This window comes from Saccostrea cucullata, unplaced genomic scaffold, assembly GCF_032062105.1.
Source record: "Saccostrea cucullata isolate Sc308-1 unplaced genomic scaffold, CSIRO_AGI_Scuc_v1 ctg794, whole genome shotgun sequence".
NCBI lineage: Eukaryota > Metazoa > Mollusca > Bivalvia > Ostreida > Ostreidae > Saccostrea > Saccostrea cuccullata.
The window spans coordinates 38,257-63,242 of NW_026929297.1; the positions used below are offsets into that span (position 1 = coordinate 38,257).

The 24,986-nt window shown below is 36.4% G+C and overlaps 1 protein-coding gene across 1 annotated transcript in view; it reads left to right on the forward strand.

The window, feature by feature from the left end:
- LOC134280365 (A-kinase anchor protein 9-like) overlaps positions 1–24,986 on the forward strand; it is a 66,786-nt gene that overhangs the window by 37,933 nt on the left and 3,867 nt on the right. The window contains exons 30-48 of the mRNA XM_062762771.1: positions 326–598; positions 878–1,048; positions 1,144–1,426; positions 1,840–2,027; positions 2,564–2,782; positions 6,585–6,749; positions 7,188–7,383; positions 10,747–10,969; positions 15,769–15,916; positions 18,470–18,681; positions 19,122–19,416; positions 19,742–19,951; positions 20,306–20,565; positions 21,003–21,285; positions 21,738–21,880; positions 21,911–21,956; positions 22,389–22,627; positions 23,116–23,198; positions 23,812–24,262. Coding sequence (XP_062618755.1) covers positions 326–598; positions 878–1,048; positions 1,144–1,426; positions 1,840–2,027; positions 2,564–2,782; positions 6,585–6,749; positions 7,188–7,383; positions 10,747–10,969; positions 15,769–15,916; positions 18,470–18,681; positions 19,122–19,416; positions 19,742–19,951; positions 20,306–20,565; positions 21,003–21,285; positions 21,738–21,880; positions 21,911–21,956; positions 22,389–22,627; positions 23,116–23,198; positions 23,812–24,262 — 4,088 coding nt within the window. The remainder of the gene's footprint in view (positions 1–325; positions 599–877; positions 1,049–1,143; positions 1,427–1,839; positions 2,028–2,563; positions 2,783–6,584; positions 6,750–7,187; positions 7,384–10,746; positions 10,970–15,768; positions 15,917–18,469; positions 18,682–19,121; positions 19,417–19,741; positions 19,952–20,305; positions 20,566–21,002; positions 21,286–21,737; positions 21,881–21,910; positions 21,957–22,388; positions 22,628–23,115; positions 23,199–23,811; positions 24,263–24,986) is intronic.

The window sequence follows — 24,986 nt, forward strand, 5'->3', positions numbered from 1 at the left end:
AAATATTGAGTAAAACAAATAATTCCTAACCATTCTTGGCTGTAATCGCACTTTCTGAGATGGAGGGCGGGTCACTTGTCTGAAAATGTGAGATATTGAGTAAAAACAGCTCATTCCTATCAATACTTTGCTGCTATGGCATTTTCTTAGATGAGGGGGTCACTTGTCTGAAATTGGGAAATTGATCTTTAATTACTAGACAATAGTTTGTTGGATTGAAAGCCCTGCAATAAAATCTCATGAATATACCAATACAGTCAACTGTAGATATTTTTAAAAATAAATTATAATATTTTTAAAAAAATATATTTTAATATTTTTCTAGGAGAGAGATGACGCAATTAAAGAAATCCATGGAAATCTACAAAAATCTCAGCAGGAATTAAACTCAAAGTCAGAGGAGCTCGAGACAAAATCTCGTGAGCTCAGAGACCTTCATGCCAAGCTGATCAAAGCAACACCAACTTCTCAAGAGAGTTTGTCTGAGGAGGCAGCAAGACAGTTCCATCAGCTGGAGCAGGAATTACGGACGGCAAAAGAAGCCCTCGCAGAAATGCAGCGTCAGGCGGGCGGAGTCAGTAGAGAGAGCAGTGCAGAGGTATTACAATGTGAAATGTGTAATAATGTAATAAAAAAAATGTAATGTTATGATACTGTAATATGCCAACTTGAAGGGAGTGGGCTGTTAGAAGAGAGAGTAGGGCTAGGATATGACAATTTACAATGTAATACTGATATCAGAGCAGTGCTGAGGATTTACAATGTACTAATGTAATCAGAAAAATTGTAATATTATACAATATAGACTTAATTTATAGTTAGTAATTTTAAAGGTGATTCAAAACTATCACCTGACGTATATAAAATATAATCACAGAGGCAGGTATTCAGAGAGGGTAGTCCAGAGTCTGAGGCTGATTTAGAATTAATGGATGTAGATGAACTCCGTTGTCTTGTGCTGGACTTGAGACGTGACCTTGACCTCAGCAGGTCAGAGGTTGAGTTATTCAGGAAGTCTGCTTCCATGTCTGCCAAAGACTTTGTACAGGTTGGTACTTGTTGACATTGCTCTTCAAATTCTTGACATATACTTATATTTTTACTATTTGCTTGTACCTTTGACATTTGATTGTGTCAAAACAGAAAGTGATGGAGCTTCGTGAAGAACTCGGCTCACAACATCAGAGACACATACAGGATCTCACCGAGAGAAACAGACTCGAGTCCGACACCAATCTCGCTCAACTCAGAATCAAATTCGAGGACGAGATCGAGCACATAAAGAAACTCCATCAAAAGGAACTGACTCAGAAGATTGGTGAGACGATGCGAGATCTTGAGAAACAGCACAAGACCGAGATAAACTCTATGCTCGCTCGACACAAGCACGAGATTGAGATGCTGAGAATCAGAGAACCTGTCTTAGGTGAGATCGAGATAAAGTTAGTGTTAAGTAGCATGAAGTATGAGATGATAAAGTTTGTATACAAAAGAAAAAAGAAGTCAATTTATAATAGCTCGATATGAATATGATCATACAAGTTTTGGTTAAGGAACACTGATAATGAGGCATTGTGAAGAAATATTAGATCAATAGGCAAGTTTTACAGAGCTTCAGGCCTTGAACTTTTATTTAAACAATAACTCTGTAATTTTAGATTTCTCATCTGTCATTTCTTTAATAATGATGAATTTAATGAGTAAAGTAGTCAAATGATTGGATTAAAACCATTAAAATTTATATGATGCTTTAATTCCAGCACATATAAGGCAGTGTCTTGTGACGTTTTAACAAAAATGAATAAATCAGGACGTAAGTAATCTCGCCTAATATTTCAGAATCCCATGATGCTTCAGTTTTGAATCTGGCCAATCAGCTGGGTTCTGAGGTTGCCATGACAGAGCGATTGGACAGTCAGTTAATTAGGTCACTGGCACAGCGGCCTGATGGGAAGGATACCACTGAGATGAGTGACGCGACGGAAAGTGAAATCTCCGTGGACGAAAATGTGCCGTCAAGACTGCAGGTAATTAAATTATTGTACAGTATTACAGTGTTTGTTTGACCTGACCTACAAAGAAAAAAAACATGGCCTCCCAGATTGAAATAATATAATACTCATTTATTTATTCAAATAAGATCTTATAATGTAACAGTTTTTGAAATCCAAAGATCCCGTTTTCGTTTGACTCCTCTTTATATGTAAGTTCATTGAAACGAACATTGTGCCCTAGAATCTCTGTATTTAAACAATCCTTGAAGATTTTGATTTTTACCTTAATATGAGTCTATTCCTTCTCCTCGCCTAAATTGACAAAAAAAAAATGGTACTAGGATGTCATTGATAGATTAAGCTAATTAAAATTGAAAATTTTAATAACATTTGTGTCTTTCCTCTTGTTGTTTACTTTTAATTTCCATGTACATCTTGAAAATTAAGAGTATTTCAAACTGACATGATCCAAGTATTTTAATTGGCCAACACTGACATGCCATAATCCTTATTTCGTTTTTTGATTGGACCATCCCCACCTGACCTTTAACCTCTATTAACCTCCACAGGTCCTGATGAACAGACTCCACAAGGAAGGGGTCCAGATGTTATCTATGTCTGAGTTACAGTTCCTGAATCGTCACATGCCGCCGAGTCAGGTAGATCGGGAGGTGGATCTAAGGTCTTTACAGGCGGCATGGGAGAATGAGAAACAAAGCCTGCTATCAGCTGTCCAGTCTCTCAAAGATTTACTGGCTCAGACCCACAAAGTCAGGGGGATTGATAAGGTAACAGTTACTATAGAAACAGAGTCTACTGTTAGCTGTACATACTGACCCAGACCCATAAAGTCAGGGGCATCGACAAGGTAACAGTTACTATAGAAACAGAGTCTACTGTTAGCTGTACATACTGGCTCAGACCCACAAAGTCAGGGGGATTGATAAGGTAACAGTTACTATAGAAACAGAGTCTACTGTTAGCTGTACATACTGGCTCAGACACACAAAGTCAGGGGCATCGGCAATGTAACGGTTACTATAGAAACAGAGTCTACTGTTAGCTGTACATTCCAGCTTAGACCCACAAAGTCAGGGGCATAGACAAGGTAACAGTTACTATAGAAACAGAGTCTACTGTTAGCTGTACATACTGACCCAGACCCACAAAGTCAGGGGCATTGACAAGGTAACAGTTACTATAGAAACAGAGTCTGCTGTTAGCTGTCCAGTCTCTCAAAGATTTACTGGCTCAGACACACTAAGTCAGGGGCATTGATAAGGTAACAGTTACTATAGAAACAGAGTCTGCTGTTAGCTGTACATACTGACCCTGACCCACAAAGTCAGGGGCATTGATAAGGTAACAGTTACTATAGAAACAGAGACTACTGTTAGCTGTACATACTGACCCAGACACACAAAGTCAGGGGCATTGATAAGGTAACAGTTACTATAGAAACAGAGACTACTGTTAGCTGTACATACTGACCCTGACCCACAAAGTCAGGGGCATTGATAAGGTAACAGTTACTATAGAAACAGAGTCTGCTGTTAGCTGTACATACTGGCTCAGACCCACAAAGTCAGGGGGATTGACAAGGTAACAGTTACTATAGAAACAGAGTCTACTGTTAGCTATACATACTGACCAAGACACACTAAGTCAGGGGCATTGACAAGGTAACAGTTACTATAGAAACAGAGACTACTGTTAGCTGAACATACTGACCCAGACCCACAAAGTCAGGGGCATCGGCAATGTAACGGTTACTATAGAAACAGAGTCTACTGTTAGCTGTACATTCCAGCTTAGACCCACAAAGTCAGGGGCATAGACAAGGTAACAGTTACTATAGAAACAGAGTCTACTGTTAGCTGTACATACTGACCCAGACCCACAAAGTCAAGGGCATTGACAAGGTAACAGTTACTATAGAAACAGAGTCTGCTGTTAGCTGTCCAGTCTCTCAAAGATTTACTGGCTCAGACACACTAAGTCAGGGGCATCGGCAAGGTAACAGTTACTATAGAAACAGAGTCTACTGTTAGCTGTACATACTGACCCAGACCCACAAAGTCAGGGGCATTGACAAGGTAACAGTTACTATAGAAACAGAGTCTGCTGTTAGCTGTCCAGTCTCTCAAAGATTTACTGGCTCAGACACACTAAGTCAGGGGCATTGACAAGGTAACAGTTACTATAGAAACAGAGTCTGCTGTTAGCTGTACATACTGGCTCAGACCCACAAAGTCAGGGGGATTGACAAGGTAACAGTTACTATAGAAACAGAGTCTGCTGTTAGCTGTACATACTGGCTCAGACCCACAAAGTCAGGGACATTGACAAGGTAACAGTTACTATAGAAACAGAGTCTACTGTTAGCTGTACATACTGGCCCAGACCCACAAAGTCAGGGGCATTGATAAGGTAACAGTTACTATAGAAACAGAGTCTACTGTTAGCTGACATACTGACCCTGACCCACAAAGTCAGGGGCATTGATAAGGTAACAGTTACTATAGAAACAGAGTCTGCTGTTAGCTGTACATACTGGCTCAGACCCACAAAGTCAGGGACATTGACAAGGTAACAGTTACTATAGAAACAGAGTCTGCTGTTAGCTGTACATACTGACCCTGACCCACAAAGTCAGGGACATTGACAAGGTAACAGTTACTATAGAAACAGAGTCTGCTGTTAGCTGTACATACTGGCTCAGACCCACAAAGTCAGGGGGATTGACAAGGTAACAGTTACTATAGAAACAGAGTCTGCTGTTAGCTGTACATACTGGCTCAGACCCACAAAGTCAGGGACATTGACAAGGTAACAGTTACTATAGAAACAGAGTCTACTGTTAGCTGTACATACTGACCCTGACCCACAAAGTCAGGGACATTGACAAGGTAACAGTTACTATAGAAACAGAGTCTGCTGTTAGCTGTACATACTGGCTCAGACCCACAAAGTCAGGGGGATTGACAAGGTAACAGTTACTATAGAAACAGAGTCTGCTGTTAGCTGTACATACTGGCTCAGACCCACAAAGTCAGGGGCATTGACAAGGTAACAGTTACTATAGAAACAGAGTCTACTGTTAGCTGTACATACTGACCCTGACCCACAAAGTCAGGGGCATTGATAAGGTAACAGTTACTATAGAAACAGAGTCTGCTGTTAGCTGTACATACTGACCCTGACCCACAAAGTCAGGGGCATTGATAAGGTAACAGTTACTATAGAAACAGAGTCTGCTGTTAGCTGTACATACTGGCTCAGACCCACAAAGTCAGGGGCATTGATAAGGTAACAGTTACTATAGAAACAGAGTCTGCTGTTAGCTATACATACTGACCAAGACACACTAAGTCAGGGGCATTGACAAGGTAACAGTTACTATAGAAACAGAGTCTATTGTTAGCTGTACATACTGGCTCAGACACATAAAGTCAGGGGCATTGACAAGGTAACAGTTACTATAGAAACATAGTCTACTGTTAGCTGGCTTAGACCCATAAAGTCAGGGGCATTGATAAGGTAACAGTTACTATAGAAACATAGTCTACTGTTAGCTGGCTTAGACCCATAAAGTCAGGGGCATTGATAAGGTAACAGTTACTATAGAAACAGAGTCTACTGTTAGCTGTACATACTGGCTCAGACCCACAAAGTCAGGGGGATTGACAAGGTAACAGTTACTATAGAAACAGAGACTACTGCTCTATATAAACTTACTGAGTCAGACTCAAACGCAGAAAAGCCGGGATTTGACAAATAGTGTAAAGAAGATGAAAGTATAACCAAAGGGAAATAATTATGTAAAAAGGAGATAATTACATAAAAACATGTAAGTAAACGGAAAAAATATGAATTGATTAGACCTTATGTATTATAGTATATTTTACAGACTGGTTACTGTAAATGTAAAATAATTTAAAATATACCGGGAAGGAATCAAATCACCAGGAGGAAAAATTCAGATAATTAAATCAGATAAATGATAATTAATTACATCTTTTAGGAATGCTGGGTGGATTTCAGTGATAATATTTGTGTAAGTTGACTGAATGTTAATTGTCAGCTTTACCCATGCAGCATTGAATTGTTAACTGCTTCAGTTAGCCTTGTTTTAATGTTATTCATCAACATTGTAGTATTTTCTGTTATTAATATTGAAAAATTTTTGCCTTTGTATATGAATTAATGACTTTAAAGATTTTAAAATGGAATTGATTCCAGTTTTTTTTTTACTATTTGATTAACTCTGTTTGAGTGTTGTTTTCTCCTTTGTTGTGGTGATGTAAGAGACTGAGGGTGGTCAATATTACAGGAAGCCTTTAACTTCTCCATCTTCCAGAATTTATACCAGTGTTGTGTTTTTGTTAAAACTAAATCAACAAATTAAAGGACTCCCTCTATTTATTGAACATAATATTTTTTTTCTCTTGTCAATTTTAGATTTGCAAAAATTATCGTGAAGCATGGATCTGAAATAAAACTCAAGATATCAACAATTTCTGAGTTAAGATCTCCATAGGTTATGTTTTTGTCGTTGTTTCTGTGTATTTTGACTGTTCTGTACTTTAGGCTGCGGATGTCTCAGATTGGAGAGGTGAACTGTTACGCTCCATTGGTTACGTTTTTGCTAAAGAGCGGGAGACATTACTGGCTGAGCTGAGGTCACATGTCCTCTCACATCCAAACATCGACCTGACCGAGATTCAGAAACTAGAGCAGAAGATCAGGAACCAGGTATGGAGAGGCTCAAAATAATTATAGAGGAAATAGATAATGTAAACTTAAACTCATGGACCTGAATAGCAAACACTTTTGTCCTTATAACTTATAGTATCCAAAGAAGTCACTATTCTTGAATCATCTAATTTGTGGGTGAACATTTTTGTTGATTTCATATGTTGCAATTAATAACCATCAATTTGCATCTCTAGATTGGCAAACAAACACTTTTTCAACTTATCAGTTTTAACAATCTTCCTTTTATATGAGATTTCAAAAAAAATAAAACCTCATTAATAAGTCAAATAGAAAACTTAAACCAGTCAAATAGAAAACATGATTCAGTCAAATAGAAAACATGAATCAGTCAAATAGAAAACATGAATCAGTCAAATAGAAAACATGAATCAGTCAAATAAAGATTAAGGATTGATCGTTTAATTCTTATAACAGGAGGCCCATCAGAAGTCGTCTCTGGAGCAGATATTCAGCGCTGATCGCCAGTCACTCCTGGCGGAGATTCGAGATCTCCGAGCCCACGCTAACATCAGCGTAATGAGACATCAGGAGGAGAAAGAACGACTGACGGAACAGCTCAACAACGTGGAGGATCAAACCTCAAAACGGGAGCGGCAACTCAAAAGACAAGGTAAGGTTAGGTAAAGTCCAGGGCAAGATTAGCCCAGGGCAGTATTAGGTTCAAAGTCCAGGGCAGGATTATACCAGGGCAGATTTAGGTTCTAAGGGCAGAATTAGCCCATTTCAGCAACATTGTTTCTCCAAATAAGATCTAGAGATTGAAACCCAATTAATGTAATCAAATAATCAAATTAATCAAATTTAAGGTTGGAGAACAAATTAATTCTCTTGAAGATATTAAAAAAAACCTTTGGTGTTAGTCATAACTGGAAAGTTTAATGTCTTTGCCATTTCTAGATCACAGTGATGCCATACTTGGTAAGAATTTAGCACTGGTCTTTAATTAAATTTCAGTTTAGTTGATAATTAATTAAGGTTTTTGTATGTATTTATGCTTAAATGTCTTCTATCACCGTTTTTCTATGATTCCAGGATTTTGGTAGTTTCGATTTTTAGTATACTTTTTTTATAACGATTCCAATTATCTCATTTCTGTAGTTACTACTAAACCTAAATCTTTACTCAATGTCATAGTCCTGAAGTTTTTATTTCATTAAAAAATTTTCATAATTCTAATTTTAGGAATTCTGAAAGATGCATTGCTTCACTATAAAAATGAAATAATACCGGATAATACCTGCACCTTTTAATTTTCAAGTATATTCATAATATTTATTACTGGGCCACGCTGTATAATTTTTATCGTTTTTGGAGTACAGTGCAATTATTGGATTATAAACTCCTGTCCAATAGTAACCACACTGCTCAACGCGTTATCGGCAACTCGGTTGTTATCGGATACTCGGTGCAGGAAAAACAATGCATAGAAAACGTAGGAGATTTTAAATTTCTTCATTCAATGATAATTGTGTACTTCTGCAAACAAAGTTTGTGATCTTTGGTAGATAAATGATAATACTTTCAGCGGTAAAAAGCACGATCCAAATTACTTTCTTTCAAGAGATCTACAGGTCTTTAAAATGAAATTTAATTTAAAAAAATTTATATGTCAACATATTTTAGCCTTTGTAGAGGCCAGAATCAATTTATTTTATTAAACAAAGTGATTTATTAACTATATGGACAATCATAAACCTTTAGATAAGCAGACATATATCAAAATTCAAATTATGGTTTATTTTACGGGCATTTAAAATGCTTCGTTGGGCAAAAACATGTTATCGGCAACACGGTTGAAGTTGCCGGATAATTCGGTTTTTCACGGGTGCAAGTTATCGGAAACCTAGGTTAATATTAAGATATATTATCTTTAATTTATCATAACAATAACTTAAGTCTTCTGACATATTACGTTTTTTTTTTTAAATTCAAGTTCCCCCATGATTCCCGGAATCACGTCACATTTACAAATACATGTATAGCAGTTGTGGCTTAAGTGGGGGGTGCCCCGTATACGAAACAAGTGCCTGTGATTGCGACGTTAGCACTTTTGTTGCTCCGCAAAAGAACGTTAACATAATTTTTAGAAACTTTAAATAGAATCACCTAGTAAGTGAATAGGACTTTTTAAATACTTGATCATGTGATCTAGCTTGTGTTAATCATGTGATCTAGCTTTTATCAATCAGATAGCTGTCAACAATAAAGAAAGATAATTCTTCATTCTTTTTATACAATGTTAATTGGATATGTAGAGGATTAAGGAGACTATCCTTTAACGAAAAGCATGGTCCAAAAATAAATAGATAAATAAAAATAAGAGAGCCGACTGGGATTTTATTGTGCAAAAAACACAATAGAGAAAACACTTTAATAAAAATAAAACTTAACTGATTTCCTAACCTTGAAAATTACCTATTAAGGAGGAGGGGTGCTGGTTGATTCACTTCAGTTCCTCATATGTTTAATTTTTATTACAAACAGTGATTTGCGTTTTCAATTACAATGGGGGGAGGGTCCAGAGATTTTTTGCTTCAGTATAAACATCCAATAGCAATGCAAAATCCAAGTGACCCCCCCCCCCCCGATTTATCTGAGCATGAACTCTACACATTGCATATGGCCAATAATAACGAAGAGCACAGTGCTGAATGTAACCGTTTATCAGGGGGTTCTTATTCCTTCTTGGTACTCTAAACAACCTCCGCTGTCTTTGGAGATCCGTGTTTAGGATTTTGTAATTTTATGTCAATCTCTTTTCTCCTCAAAAGTTTGAATTCTGTCATATAATTTGGTCTAACGCCCTATTTGAAAATACTTTTAACTACCCTTGAGTTTAAATTCTTTAATTCCTTTACACTAAACTTATAAACGTATTCGTATGTTGGAAAAGTTGTGAATTTGAATATCGGTGTCGCCTGACCTAAGTCGATTAAAAAATGGCTGGCATCTGTTCGTTTGCAATACGCTCATCACCTTGATTGGCTGTATGTTCTTTAACGCCCTCTTGAGAATTTTCAAGTCATATGGAGACACCATCACTTGCCGGCGGAGAGCTACAAAACTTGTCCTATACTCGGCACTCAGGGCAATTGAGCAGTGAGGAATCTTTTTTGTGCTAGCACTACTGCGGCGTCCCATTTTGGGATACAAATCCGCGACGTAAGGATCGACTCCTTACTAGACGACCCTAGAGCAGACACTCTAACAACGGGCGACCTCGGTACCTTGAAAGAAATTTAAAACTAATACCATATTTTCGAACAGATCAAGATCATACAGACTTCAGTGAGAAATGCCAGAAAAAAACCATTTTTTAAAAGTTACATATTCTTAAAAAAGGCAAATAATAACACCAAAACTTAAAATTGTGTGCTAGCCACTTTAAATATTTAGAATTTATGCGGATTTCTGTCGTTTCTTTACATTTTTCCAAATCTATCTCAACCTTTGTTTCGTATAACCAAAACCGAAGTTTCCGATAACCAAAACCGAAATTTCCGATAACAAAGTGAATTATTCAACCGTATTTCCGATAACATACTGAAAGTTAAAATTGAGCAATTTTTGTCCTTTAATAACATATTTGCAAGATTCTGACGAAGTCTTCTTGTGGAAAATCATTAACGCTAGGTAATTATAAGGATTTTGAAGAAAAAAGCTATTTACAGCAATGTCAATTAGAGAAAAACTTGCAAAATATAACAAATTTGACTTTTACAGCCTTCCCAAGGCTAACAAATGCTATTCTAATACGTATCGAGGCTTTATTTTGTATCCATATTTATTTCTGTTTCCAAAAATCACAATGAACATTCTCTGTTTCTATTTTAACAGAGTTTACTTGAAATAATTTACTAACCTGTAAAAAATTGTAATCAACCGAGTGTCCGATAACAACCGAGTTGCCGATAACGCGTTGAGCAGTGTGGTAACTCCCATGATGTATAATTTATTCTGTTTTGATTTACAGTGCAGTTATTGGAGTATAAACTCCAGCAGGAGAAGATAATCCAGGACGACCTGAGGACGAGTTTAGAGGTTGAGCGTGACCGCTCCAGTGACCTCTCGACCCAGCTGAGTCGCGAGAAGAACGGTAACCTTGACCTTCAGACTGACCTGTCCAATCAACAGATCCAGATCTCCAAATTAAAGGATGCACTGGAACGAGAGCAGAGCCGATTTATATCTGTCACGTAAGTATAATATGGCTAATGTCTAACTATACAAATGATTTCTTATGTGTATTATATACAGCTGGTGTCCAGCTTATATCTCTTCGGAGGGCAGGGGAGGGGGGGGGGAAGGGGGGTACAAAGGAAGAATGGTGTAAAAAGGGGGAGAGAGTTTACAGTTAGGAGAAGGGAGGTATATAATGTGGAAAAGGGGGAGGGTGTTAAAGAAGACGTGTAAAGAGAATTTGTTAAAGGGGAGGGTGTTAAAGAAGACGTGTAAAGAGAATTTGTTAAAGATCTCTAAGTACATTCTGAAAGGTAGATTTTTAAAGAGGGCTGGGAGGGGGTAGAGGGTGTTGAGGCCATTTTCAGAGTGTTTTGATCGGATAGTTAGATATGTTTTTGAAGAATTGAAGTGATGGGAAGGTTAAAAGAGGGGAAATGTGTAAACTGAGGGTTACGTAAAGAACTGCTTTATTAATTGAATATTGCAGCCCATGATATTTTTGCTTTCTCTGCCTTTTCAATACCATTACACTGAGACTGTCTTCCAGACAGCTCTGAGAATTGAAAACACCAATTGTAACTTTACTAATTTATTGAGAAACAAGATCATAATAATACAACACACACAATGTTGGATGAAAATGGCCGCAAATTTTGTAGGAGTCAAGGGAGACAACTAGGATACCATAAACAAACGGGCAAACTAGTGGCCTCGCTTAGATGCGAGTGCCATGGAACCCCATGCCTGACACACGCATGATGGCTAGGCACACAAGCTGCACAGCTTTTACACCCTGCCTCTGGCTTGCTACCTGGTTTAGAATTTTAACACCAACCAGCCTGTAGCCTCTCCTACTTTTATATAGGTAGAGGGGGTCTGAGCACTGAAATGCTGCAGATCCCAAGCAATTTACATTTATTTACACATTTCCTCAATGGCATTTAACTTCCATGTTAAAACACAGCCATGATACCCCCCTCATGCTTTGATGCAGATGGGCAGAGACAAACAGGTTAAGCGTGTACTCTATATTTATATACATTTTTTTTTTTTTTTTTTTTTTTTAAATTGGGAGTGGTGGGTGGGTAACTTTTACTAATGACCAAATGGCTGAGATGTTAAAGAGGAAGAGGAAGTTGCTATAATAGTTAACTCATCCTGATGCTGACTTTCCCATGAACTAGATAACTTGTACCAAGTTGTGTCTTATGTTCAATGCTATCCAAACAATTAAATGAGATTATCTCATATTCATTTCAATAATCTATATTAATTGAATATTGCAGCCCATGATATTTTTGCTTTCTCTGCCTTTTCAATACCATTACACTGAGACTGTCTTCCAGACAGCTCTGAGAATTGAAAACACCAATTGTAACTTTACTAATTTATTGAGAAACAAGATCATAATAATACAACACACACAATGTTGGATGAAAATGGCCGCAAACTTTGTAGGAGTCAAGGGAGACAACTAGGATACCATAAACAAACGGGCAAACTAGTGGCCTCGCTTAGATGCGAGTGCCATGGAACCCCATGCCTGACACACGCATGATGGCTAGGCACACAAGCTGCACAGCTTTTACACCCTGCCTCTGGCTTGCTACCTGGTTTAGAATTTTAACACCAACCAGCCTGTAGCCTCTCCTACTTTTATATAGGTAGAGGGGGTCTGAGCACTGAAATGCTGCAGATCCCAAGCAATTTACATTTATTCTACACATTTCCTCAATGGCATTTAACTTCCATGTTAAAACACAGCCATGATACCCCCCTCATGCTTTGATGCAGATGGGCAGAGACAAACAGGTTAAGCGTGTACAAGGCTGATGTCTCCCTTGACCCCGCCACTAACATCGATATGATGTTCCCCACAACAATTTGCACCAAAATTAATATTTATATATATAGCAATCCTAAACTAGGAAATTACAGGTCATCGCAACTGAAATCTGACTAAATAAACAAAGGGCATTACTGAGGAGGGAAAATTTTGCCCTTTCCCCCTAAAATGAATTCCAAACCACCCTGAATATTATTTAAATAAGCCTTATTCCCCCTTTCCGATAAATGAGTTCCATCATATCTAAATAAACTGCTTTGATGAACGTTGATATTTTTGTCATGAAAAATGCAAGCCCCATTAACTTCTGATGTAATGAATTTTCTAATGGCTTTATTCACCTTACGCCGTTTTAAATCAATCTTAGCCCCACCCTTGCCAAGAGGTGCACCATGCCAATAAAGGCGGGGAAGCATTGTTGACCAAATAAGCAAAGTCTTAGGAAGCAATACATTATAACGATACAAACTACATTGAATTTCATGTGAAAATCTAAGTGCAGTATTGCCAGCTGTAGTTAGATCATTTGACCCTGCGTGAATGACTAGTACATCTGGATGTGGTTGGTGTTTGAGTTCATCTGTTAACACTTTGTCAAGATCTTCCCATTTCAGCCCTCTAATTCCCTTCCAAGTGATGTCCATCCCAAGATTAAGATTCTTTCCACCCGGTCTCCTCCCTGCCTCCTCACCAGCCCAATAAGGTATTGAAGATCCCACTATCCAAATCGTCTTGAAACCTGGAATACTTTGGCAAAATTAGCCTGTATTCCATTTAACAATGCTAACATGTTATAATCTTATGTAGTTTCTGAATTATTTGAGGCAAAACAGAAGGGTTTTTTTTCTATATGTATTTACTAAAACATGTAATTTTAAATCTATGCATAAAATCATGAATATCTATATATCATGTGATAAGTTATGTAATAAGTTATTAACTTTGTCTTGAAACAGAACTTTATGGAATGATTTGTTGTAAGTTTATATGATCCTTGTCATACGGATGCTTGTGATCCTTGTTATACGGATGCTTGCTTTTATTTTCATTTCCATGTACATGATGTAATTTACCAATCAAATAAGACATTGGCAATTTAGTTTGTATCACAGATAGACACTAAATTAAATTTAGGAGCTGGGGAAAAAGCAACAGAAATAATTCAGCTTTGAATTACATGTAGCACAAAGTTAGTCACTTGGCTTAGAGTGGAAAAGCATTGAATCTGCTTTAATATTGGGGGGAAAAATGCTGACTTTGTGTGTGATTAGGTTGCTTTAGTGTTTTCAATCTATAGCCATTGTTTGATGTCATTTTCAGAATTTCTTTAAGGTGACAGTGTTGATTTTTGTGAAAATTTCACAGTTGCACTGCAACACAGGCATAAATTTCATTCACGTGAATTGTCACTTTTCTAATCTATTCATGAGATCATTAAAATTATTTTTTTTAATTTCAATCACTCAGTGAGTTTGCTACGTAGTTTAATTACTAAAATAAGAGTTTGAAAAGGAAATCTTTTTTTTTAAATACTTGTAAAAAATCATTTTGCATAGATGGGATCATTCAGTAGAATTAAATTATTTAATTCTGAATTTAATTAACAACTGATTGTAGAATTTTAAGAACAGCATTATCGGACTAATGAGACTTGTTTAATACCTCAGATTTTATTCCATTGAAAATATTTCACATCTTTCATCATTACTTATTCTCTAAACAAAAAAGTTTATTTATTTTTAAAAATGAAGTCACTTTTTTGTGTGTTTGTCATTTTCACAAAATAAATAACCTATATCAAAAATGTTTTTATAAACACTTTTCATGAGGTAATAGTGGTTGTTTGACACTTCGAATTAGTGTTGTCACGATGATCGATTTATAATCGATGAGGTAAGGCTGTGTGACAATCGATTGGAGATTTTAACAATCGATTAATCGGTATATTATCTTTTTTTAATAGTTTTCTCACTTTTATTTCAAGAACAGGCTCTTGTTATCAAAATATATATCTTCCAAGTGTTGTCATTTACTACCTATTTTAAAATACATGGACTTAAAATCTGTTTAAAATTAATCATAAGATAATGATATTTGTATATCTAAACTGAAGAAACTAAATTAATTATATTAATGAAATATATTAGTTTCTGTATTTGGGGGAATTCACTTTTCATTTCATGCGTAATCACAAGGATTTGCAATATTAAATGTCGTATAACAGTTAAAAAAATTATTTGCATATATATTTTAGATGGTCATTTAAATTAAAACCTGATCTGTCAATGCTTATGTTTCCCAGGCCAAGTAATTCCTAATCATGCAAAAATCTGTATTACTGAAATTGTTAATCAAACTGCATATATACTGTTTTTAGAATTTCGATCTGTACAATGCACCTTTACTTACATTATTTAAAAATAAAATTCTAAATCTTATATGGTTTTTCAAAAGGTTAAATTGATGATCAGTTGGTAAGGGTTAACCAAACCGATTAATCGATTCTGAAAATGACAACACTATATCATAATTTTGTTTACATTTGCACAGTTAACTCTCTGTCATCAAGACAGGATACACTCAAGAAATTATTTATAGTCAAAAAAGTTACTTAATGTCTGGGAATTTAAAGTTTTTTATAAATTGAAGAGATATAAGGTCTTAATATGACGTTATAAACAGTTTCTATTATTACAGATTTACCAGTAGATATTCAGACAGATCATAAAGTATCAATAAAAATTATGAGAAAAATCAACTAGTAGAGAGTACACATGTATTTAATGAGAAAATAATAATAAAAATATGGGGGAAAATCACCATTGTGATCATTTCCAAAGGAAATATGGGCTTTAACAATGCTCAAGTTTTGCAATAAATGCCTATGTCATACAAAACATAAATAATGTAGAGATTTTAATTTTCTTCTCTCTCCAATTCCCAATTATAATCAGCTCTCTTTTGCAGGGGTGCTCTGGAAGAAGAGAAATCGAAGAGCCAGCATCTCAGTGAACTACTGGAGCGTGAACGAGCCTCGCTGAGACAGATGAGGTCAAAGGTCGAGGAGGTCAAACTAGAGTCGGACAGCAAGGAGAGACAGGAGCATTTACTTGAGGTGAGGGAAAGTTTAAGGTGCACCAACCCACTTGATAAGAGGCATAACTCTTACTGGAATTAATTGCAGTTACTTTTATTCACTCAAAAAAATCCCATTTACTGGAGGTGAGGGAAAGTTTAAGGTGCACTGACACACTTATTAAGAGAGATAACTCTTACTGGAATTTATTTTCTAAAAAAAAAACAGAGACGTGTTTGAACATTTACTTGTTTTGTATGTTGTTTAATGGATGTTGAGAATGGATAACTCTTACTGGAATGAATTGCAGTTACTTTTATTCACTCAAAAACATCTCATTTACTGGAGGTGAGGGAAAGTTTAAGGTGCACTGACCCACTTGAAAGGAGGGGATAACTCTTGCCGAAATTTACTCTCTCTCAAAAATCATTCAGTTAAAAGAAGGAAATTTCTTTTTAATCAAATTATGGCATGTAACCAAAGTATATTTATGATGACATCTGATTGTAGAAATTTCTATTATTATATTGTTTTGGAAAATGGTCATAATTCAAGAGCACACTTTTTAAACATTTTTTAAACATTCTTTTAATCAAACTGAGGAAGGGGGAATGACTCTGAGAAAGACAAGAGATAAGTAAGTTTACAGAAGCATTAAAAACCTGCCTTAATTAATACAGATCTTTGAAGATATTCTTATCTGTGGGGAGATTGGAAGATAGTTATACAAGATCAGTAGATTATAATCTCTTATGTACCGTGGTTATCAATCTGGTGTAAAGGTTTGTCTTAGATGAGTGATAAAGAAAAAAATTAAACCTGTATAACAGAAAGAAACTTACACAAACATGAAAAATTAAATGTTGAAATTTACAGAACCATTAAAAATGTAGCAGTGTTAAAATAAGGAAGGGGGGGGGGGGGTCATTTTTTTAAGGTTTCTGAAATTCTTAATTTTCAACCTACCTTTATCTCCATCCCCTTCCACCCAAAACAGCCTTACACTTTGAAAAAAAAAAAAATTTCCACAAGCAGATTTTGAGAAAGAAGAAAATTTGATGATTCATCAAATATTTACGTCTATAAGTGTGTCACTAGAGATATGTATATCAGATCATAAATCTTTGAAATATGTATTTTCTCCATTGTGAATAAGACTTTTCAGTAGTTTAATATATAAAATTTTGAATTTTAATTTGTATGGGAAGGATTTGAGGTTTTGTCCATGGAATTATAACACTGTTTTAATCTGATTAAAATTAGACCAAGTCAATAGTGATTTTTAATGAAGGTAAAAAAAAATCTGATCTTGCATTAAATGAACACATTAAAATGTTCATTGCAAAAATAACATTGTTTTTCTGGGTATATTTAACTTGTCTTTTAACAGTAGTAAATTTAAATTAAAAATACTTATGTCTGAAACATTGGTGAATATATACAATTACATATAAATGGTTTTAAAATTTGTCAAGCAACAATGGTTCCACTTAAAACAATGGAGCTTCAAGTTTAGAATCAACCAGATTAAAGCCTTTAAACAATAACAGGAACTCCAGTACAATGTTCTCAAGAAACTTAATCTCTTTTCTTTCCTCATTTAATTTTGCTTAAATGCACCTTGTGACATGATCAGGGAACTCCAGTGTATGAATTTGAAATATTGGAAATATGTACAAGGATTTGCTCGAGTTATCTCGGGAAATTCATAACTCCGTATTGGTAAATATATCTCAATTAATTTGAATACTGTGTAATTTTCTTTAAGAATTGCTCAATCATTACTACAAATTCATTGAGTGTAGATATTTTTTTATGTTAAAATTAATTGCAGTTAGTCGGATTAAGTCAGAATGGAAGCTAAGATTCTAAATTTGAATGTTTAAATATTCCAGTGTGTTAATTATTTTAGGTCATGTTATTCCCTGAGTGTTAACTGTAGGGATAGCATGTGTATTTTAGTTGTATGCATACAATTATTAATTGTAATATTTACAAGACAGGAGAAATTATTAACCCAATACCATTATTACGTCTGGGTCTTCATTTGAGAAGTGAGATTTCCTCCCATTTTATGGTAGAACATTGGTAGCTTAAGATGCATTGCACTAAAGTCTTTCTGTCTGTTTGCTCTTTATTTGAATCAAACATTCCCATTGGTGTAAAGCAACACCTATTTTATTGGCTGCAAAAAGAAACACATAGGTGGGATCCATTATATCTCCCACTGATCTGAAATATGTAGTGTGTATGTATACAACTGAATACCGATAACTGAGTAAACTGTCATTGTCTTTATGATATCAATTGTTGCTAAACACAAAATAAATGATTAGAATAACTCAGTGATAAAAACTAAGACAATTGTTAACAAGAATACCTGCACTTTATTGGGAGATGAAAAAGAAAAACATGTACATGTATAATTTCTCCTAAATCTACATGACTTTGTACTAGTGAGGTACACATGGTTCCCTTCATTGTCATATACCTCTTAGAGTATTATATTTTATTAGAATGAGATAGAACACTGAGGATTTTGAGACAAATCTCACTACTATCAATAAAGAACTCTAACCTTTGACCTTTCAGAGACTTCAGAGTGAGTTAAACTCGGAGCGAGATCGTAGACTTCAGGCGGAGAATGGGGCGGAGCTGGAGAAAGTGGCCCTGGCCAATCTACAGCAGGAACTCGATCTCGAGAGAAAGAACCTCAGGTCGACCGAGTCCGAGTACAAGGCCCGAGTCAAACAGCTCACGACGGCCGTGGAGCTAGAGAGGGCCAAGTCTAATGATCTGCAAGGGTCAGGGAGATAAATGAGATATTGACTCAGAGATTATATAAATTTTATTTAAAATGGTCATTCTTTATCATATGAATGCAGTATTTTATGTTCAACAAACTATATTTAATGAAAGAACACAATAAATTCTTCTGCAAGGGTGAGGGAGTTCATATTGGATGAGATATTATTTTATCTAAATATTATGTTTAACAATGCAGACAATTGAAGCAAAATTTATTTATTTATTAATAGGAAAAGAATCTTAAACATTAATCAAAGAAACATAATGCAGAAAGGATTTAGGAGGGGCGGACACTCAAATTATGTTAAAGTTTGATTTTTCAGATCATATAAACAGGTGGTGTTTCACTGATTTACATGAATAAGGAAGAAATTGTTTTCTTCTTAATAAAATTACTTTTTTCTTGACTGAATTCTTCCTCTTGTGTATTTTGTAGGGCCTTGGAAAGGGAGCGAGCTGTCAATGACAAACTTAGAGAAAATCTCGACAGTGAGCGCCGCTCGCTGCTAGAAAGTACCGACAGGGAAAACTCAATCTTCGAGGACATGCAGCTGGAACTGGACTCGGAACGTGCCAAAGTGAATGATCTCAAAAACTTGGTGGAAAGAGAGAAACAGAGACTGCAATCTCAGGTTACGATGTTAGAATCTCAGTCGAGTGCACTCAAAGAGGAGCTAGAGCAGGAAAGGCTGGCATGTCGGCAGATGAAGAATGAGATTGACCAGATACAAGTGAGTGTGAAAATCTTATTTACTTTGTGTTTAAAATGTCCTTAATGATGGAAAAATCAAATTAAAAAAGAAGATTGGGGGATAAGGTGGATGAAGTGCCTATAGTGGGACAGACATGAAGTGAAAAATTAAATCTCAATTATATCTAATACTCAATTCACATATTCAATATGGTTTCTTAATATCTAACGCTATACGCATTCTGCCCGCCTTGTTCCCCCATCTTCTTTCAGTACAATAATGCTACAGTCTTATCAGAGACTTCTACTAAGATATTGTTTAAGAGTAAATATCTTCATATTTATTGATGGTATTTCTTTAACAGCTTCAGAAGTTGGACATTACACGTCATTATGAACATGAACGGGACCAAGTGTCGCGTCTGAAGTCTGAACGTGAACATCTGAGGTCAGAGGTCAAATCACTGAAAGACTTGATAAACGAGAAGGAGAGGACTCGGGACTCAGAGAAAGTGACCGAGCGCCGCTCACAAAGACAGCTGGAGAGGGAGAGAGACGACCAGAAAATGAAAATGGTGAGTACATTTAATTTATAATGATTTACTAGTAGACAGTAGCGTGAGCCCCTCATTGTTATATCAAAGTAATCAAAGTGTGAAATACTATTCAAAGAAAATTTATATTCAGAAAGGAAAGCAGAAGGAGTATTAAATATACCATGTCCTAACATTGAGCTAATTTAATGCTAGACAATGTGAAGGATTGAGATCCTGAGCGAGAATGAGCAAGGAGGTTGAACATTTGAAAAGCTATTTACAAAATAGAGACTAGTATATGTGGGTCATGGTTTACATGAGGTCAACACAGACCTAACTTATTACACTGTTACAGTAATATTTAATAATAAAAAGAACTTGATAACCTTACAGCATGAGAACGAGTTAGAAATCCAGAGACTGACTCAGAGAGTGTTGGACATGGAGGACCAAATCACGGCAAGTCGGGAGCGAGAGATGGAGGCCGTGCGCGAACTGCAGCAGGAAAAGCTACGCACGTCTCAACATCACGCAGACTCCGAGGGCAGCGAGGAAGATCAGGATCACTGGAGCGTTTATAAGACTCAGCTGGAGAGTATTTGTCAGAGTCTACAGTATCTGATATTACAATATCAGGACCAGCTTTCCTCAGGGTAAGAATTCCAAAACTTCTCTTAATGTAATATCCACTTAATATAATAACCACTTTAGTTAATATCCTCGTAATGTTGTGTTTATTACAATATTTGCCATGGCCTGTAGTATGTGATATTACAATATCAGCACCAGCTTTCCTCTATGTAGGAAATCACAAAGTCTCTTAATGTAATGTCTGTTATGAAATCCGTTGGATTATATGTTAATTATCAATCACAGATTTTCTACAATATCAGCATCACCTCTGTTAAGGTTAAGCACTTCCACCACTTTTAAAATGTCTACATGTGCATTTGATCAAGATTAAACCATTTTGAAAAGATTTGTTATGATTTAAAAGGAATATAAAAGTTTATTTTCCATTACAGTTTCTTGTAAATAACACACGTCAAATAAAATTTTGGGAAAAATAAGTGATCATTAAATTTTTCAGCATTCAAGGTGCAGTGAATGTTCATGGATTAGAAAGATCACTGAAGGACTTACTGGGTGAGCTCAAACAAACTCAGATGCCACTCGCTTTTGAATCTGACAACACAGACAATCTCATGAGTCGCCCAAGTGCTCAGGCTGTGAATGAGCGAGTGCTACATCACAATTCTGAATTAACAAACTTTGTGACAAGACTTACAGAAGAAAAAATGGAGCTACGCAACACTCTGGGAAGACTTGAGGAGGAAATTTGGAGATACAGGCAGAGGGGTTCCGAACATCAGGTGAGTAAATCTGGAGATGCATGCAGAGGTGTTCCGAACATCCTATAACTGTATATTTTCCCATTTGTTCCAAAATTAAAGAAATATTCTAGATCCTGTAAGGTTGAAGAATTTTTCTATCACTTTTGGATTAAATACCTTAAATACAAAGTAAAATTTTAATATGAATATATTATTCAGAAATATTGATAAGAATTCCAAATAATTTAAGTAAAAAGCTTTCTGCATGATATTTTTATTGGTAAAAGCACATTAAAATAGATACAAAGTGAGATTTTGATATGAATGAATTACTCATAAATATTGATAAGAATTGCAAATAATTGAACTTGAAAGCTTTTTGCATGATATTTAATTGGAAAAAGCATATTAAAAAGATGATTACAATTGCAGTTTTACCCCATGAAATTCTCAATATTTCAAGTCTTAAATTAATTTTCAATTTTGTGCAGAACGGCCACGACGTCAGTGAGAGCCACCATGATCAGGAAAATCGTCACTTGGAGGCACGCGCTGGGTGGGCCAAGGAGCGTCTGTCTCTACAGCTGTCACTGAATCAGATGGAGCGGGAACTAGATAAATGTCGGGCGGATCTAAGGGGGATAGGGACAGGGTAAATAATTAGGATATTAATCATGACTGGACAAAGCACCGAGGGAGATAGAGACAGGGTAAATAAAATTACGAATTAACAATATATTTTAATTATGAGGTCAGCTGATTTTATGTAAACACTAAGGTTTATTATTGTATACTATTAGGAGTATTGTGGTGAAATGTCAAGCTTCTTTGTTTTAATCTTGTTTTGGTGTACATTTTAAATCTTATCTTTTTGCAGCAAGTCTTGCCCTTTTCTCAGATTTTGATGACACTCATCAACAGTATGAAACTGATAATGTTATATTCAACCCTAATATTGTTAGAGCTATGCAACCTCAAAATATTGACTTGAAACGTTTGAGCAGCAGATATCAAGTGAATCTGTTTCTGTTTATCCATTTTTAAAAAAGTATGATTGTTTACAGATACAGCGACTCTATTGGAAGTATTTGAGGCCCTGGTCGAGCTATCTTACTTAATTCTCTATATAATGACTGTTTTAGATACAGCGACTCTATGGGAAGTACTTGAGAGCTGACAGCTATCGTAAAGCCCTGGTCTACCAGAAGAAGTATCTCCTGTTGTTACTGGGCGGTTTCCAGGATTGTGAGCAGACGACACTAGCCCTGATCGCCAGGATGGGGGCCTACCCCTCCCCTGAAGATTTACAGAGGGGGGCCAGGCACCGCAGACCATTCACCATGTTCAGAAGTGCTGCCAGGGTCGTTGTGGCTGTGTCAAGGTCAGATATTTATATATTCTTGTTGAGTGTTAAGGTCAATGTGTAGAGGTGCTGTCAAGGTTAGATATTTATATTTTATTATGCAGTGTTAAGGTCAGATATTTATTTTATTATGCAGTGTCGAGGTTCAGATATTTATTTTATTATGCAGTGTCGAGGTCACATATTTATTTTATTATGCAGTGTCCAGGTCAGATATGTTTTTATGCATTAATTGTTAAAAACTTTGAATTTTACAAAGCATAAAAGGATTTTTATTATATATTTGAAGTTACTTTTCCTAGGTTAAGGGACAGAAATCTTTAAGCTTATATTAATAATTTTAAGAATTTAAGATTTAATGATGTTTGCAATGTTCACAAACTTCTCTTGTTTTTGAAGAATTTATAAAATATTTTGAAGGTGTTGATGTTGAAGGGGCAGACAACCTTAAAATTATGCTAGTTAATCCATTATAATACTTGTACTAAATCTGTTGCTGTTTTAAGGATGCGTTTCCTGGTGAGGAAGTGGAAGAGAGCGACTCGAGTTGGGTCTCCCGTGATGGGGGGAACAGTGGACCTACAGCAAGGTAACGGAATCAGATATGATGTACAATTAAAAAAGAAAATTAAAAAGAAATTCGGAAGAGATTACATCTTGTTAAAAGCCAGAGTTAGAGATCTGTAGAAAGATGAAAAATGAACTCTGTGTCAGAAACTTAGGAATTATTAAAAAAAAGGGGGAAATTATCAGCTTTTTGAAAATTAAAAAAGAAAATTTGTTATTTCTATTGTCCAGTAAAATTTGACTGTTCATAGAAAGCTACTTTAAGGAAAGAAAAAAAACTTGATGTATCAGAAGCACATATTAAGATTTCAAACTGAAAAGAATGAAAGAAAATGAGGACTTGATTTGCACCAGACACTGGACACTTGTGATAAATCTTCAATTAAGGTTCATAAACCCTCTGCTCATTAATCAAAGATGCTGCCTTCATTAAATGATTTTTAAAATTTTACAAATAAAATAAAAACAATTATCATGATTATAGCATAGCTTTCAAGGTATAACTGGACAAAAAAAGGACACTTAACAGCTTTGCAAGTTTATAAAGAATGAAAGAAATTCCAGTCATGAAGAGTTATCTCTCTTATCAGAGTATCAATGAACCTTAAGTAAGAAATCCACTGTTTTATTTGCAGGTTACACACCAGATACACACAGTTTTTCACCGCCCCGCATCAACACACAGTCACGCCTGAACGCCTCAGGACAACTCAGCAGTCACTCATCATCCCCCCTCGTCAACACTCAGTCACGCCTCAACGGCTTCGGACCTCTAAACAGTCACCCATCAACCCCCCTCAATCCCAGCATTCCCTTGTCTCCCTACAGCCCCTCTTATCTGTCTTCCAGCCATTCTCAGCGAGACACCATTCATGGACCTACTCATCAACCACTAGAGGGCGCTTCTGGTGGTTACCATGTGAACGGGAGTGGGATAGCCAATGGGATTTCACCTTATCAGTCAGTGGGTGGGCCCTCTGAAGGTTACCGTGCCAATGGGAACTTTTCTGTTCATATGACCCCTCCCACCAGAGACTACAGCAGCAAACCTCATCCCTCCTCCTCGGAAACCTCAGGTGCTAGAAGGTAGGTCTGATGTAATCACCCAGGTGCTAGAAGGTAGGTCTGATGTTATCACTCAGGTGCTAGAAGGTAGGTCTGATGTAATCACTCAGGTGCTAGAAGGTAGGTCTGATGTTATCACTCAGGTGCTAGAAGGTAGGTCTGATGTTATCACTCAGGTGCTAGAAGGTAGGTCTGATGTAATCACTCAGGTGCTAGAAGGTAGGTCTGATGTAATCACACCTTTCTCAGAAAGCTCAGGTGCTAGAAGGTAGGTCTGATGTAATCACACCTTTCTCAGAAAGCTCAGGTGCTAGGAGGTAGGTCTGATGTAATCACACCTTTCTCAGAAAGCTCAGGTGCTTGGAGGTAGGTCTGATGTAATCACACCTTTCTCAGAAAGCTCAGGTGCTTGGAGGTAGGTCTGATGTAATCACACCTGATGTTATCACTCAGGTGCTAGAAGGTCTGAGCTCAGGTGCTAGAAGGTAGGTCTGATGTAATCACTCAGGTGCTAGAAGGTAGGTCTGATGTAATCACTCAGGTGCTAGAAGGTAGGTCTAATGTAATCACTCAGGTGCTAGAAGGTAGGTCTAATGTAATCACACCCTCCTCTGAACACTCAGGTGCTAGAAGGTAGGTCTGATGTAATCACACCTTTCTCAGAAAGCTCAGGTGCTTGGAGGTAGGTCTGATGAAATCACACCTTTCTCAGAACATTCAGGTGCTGGAAGGTATGTTTAGTACA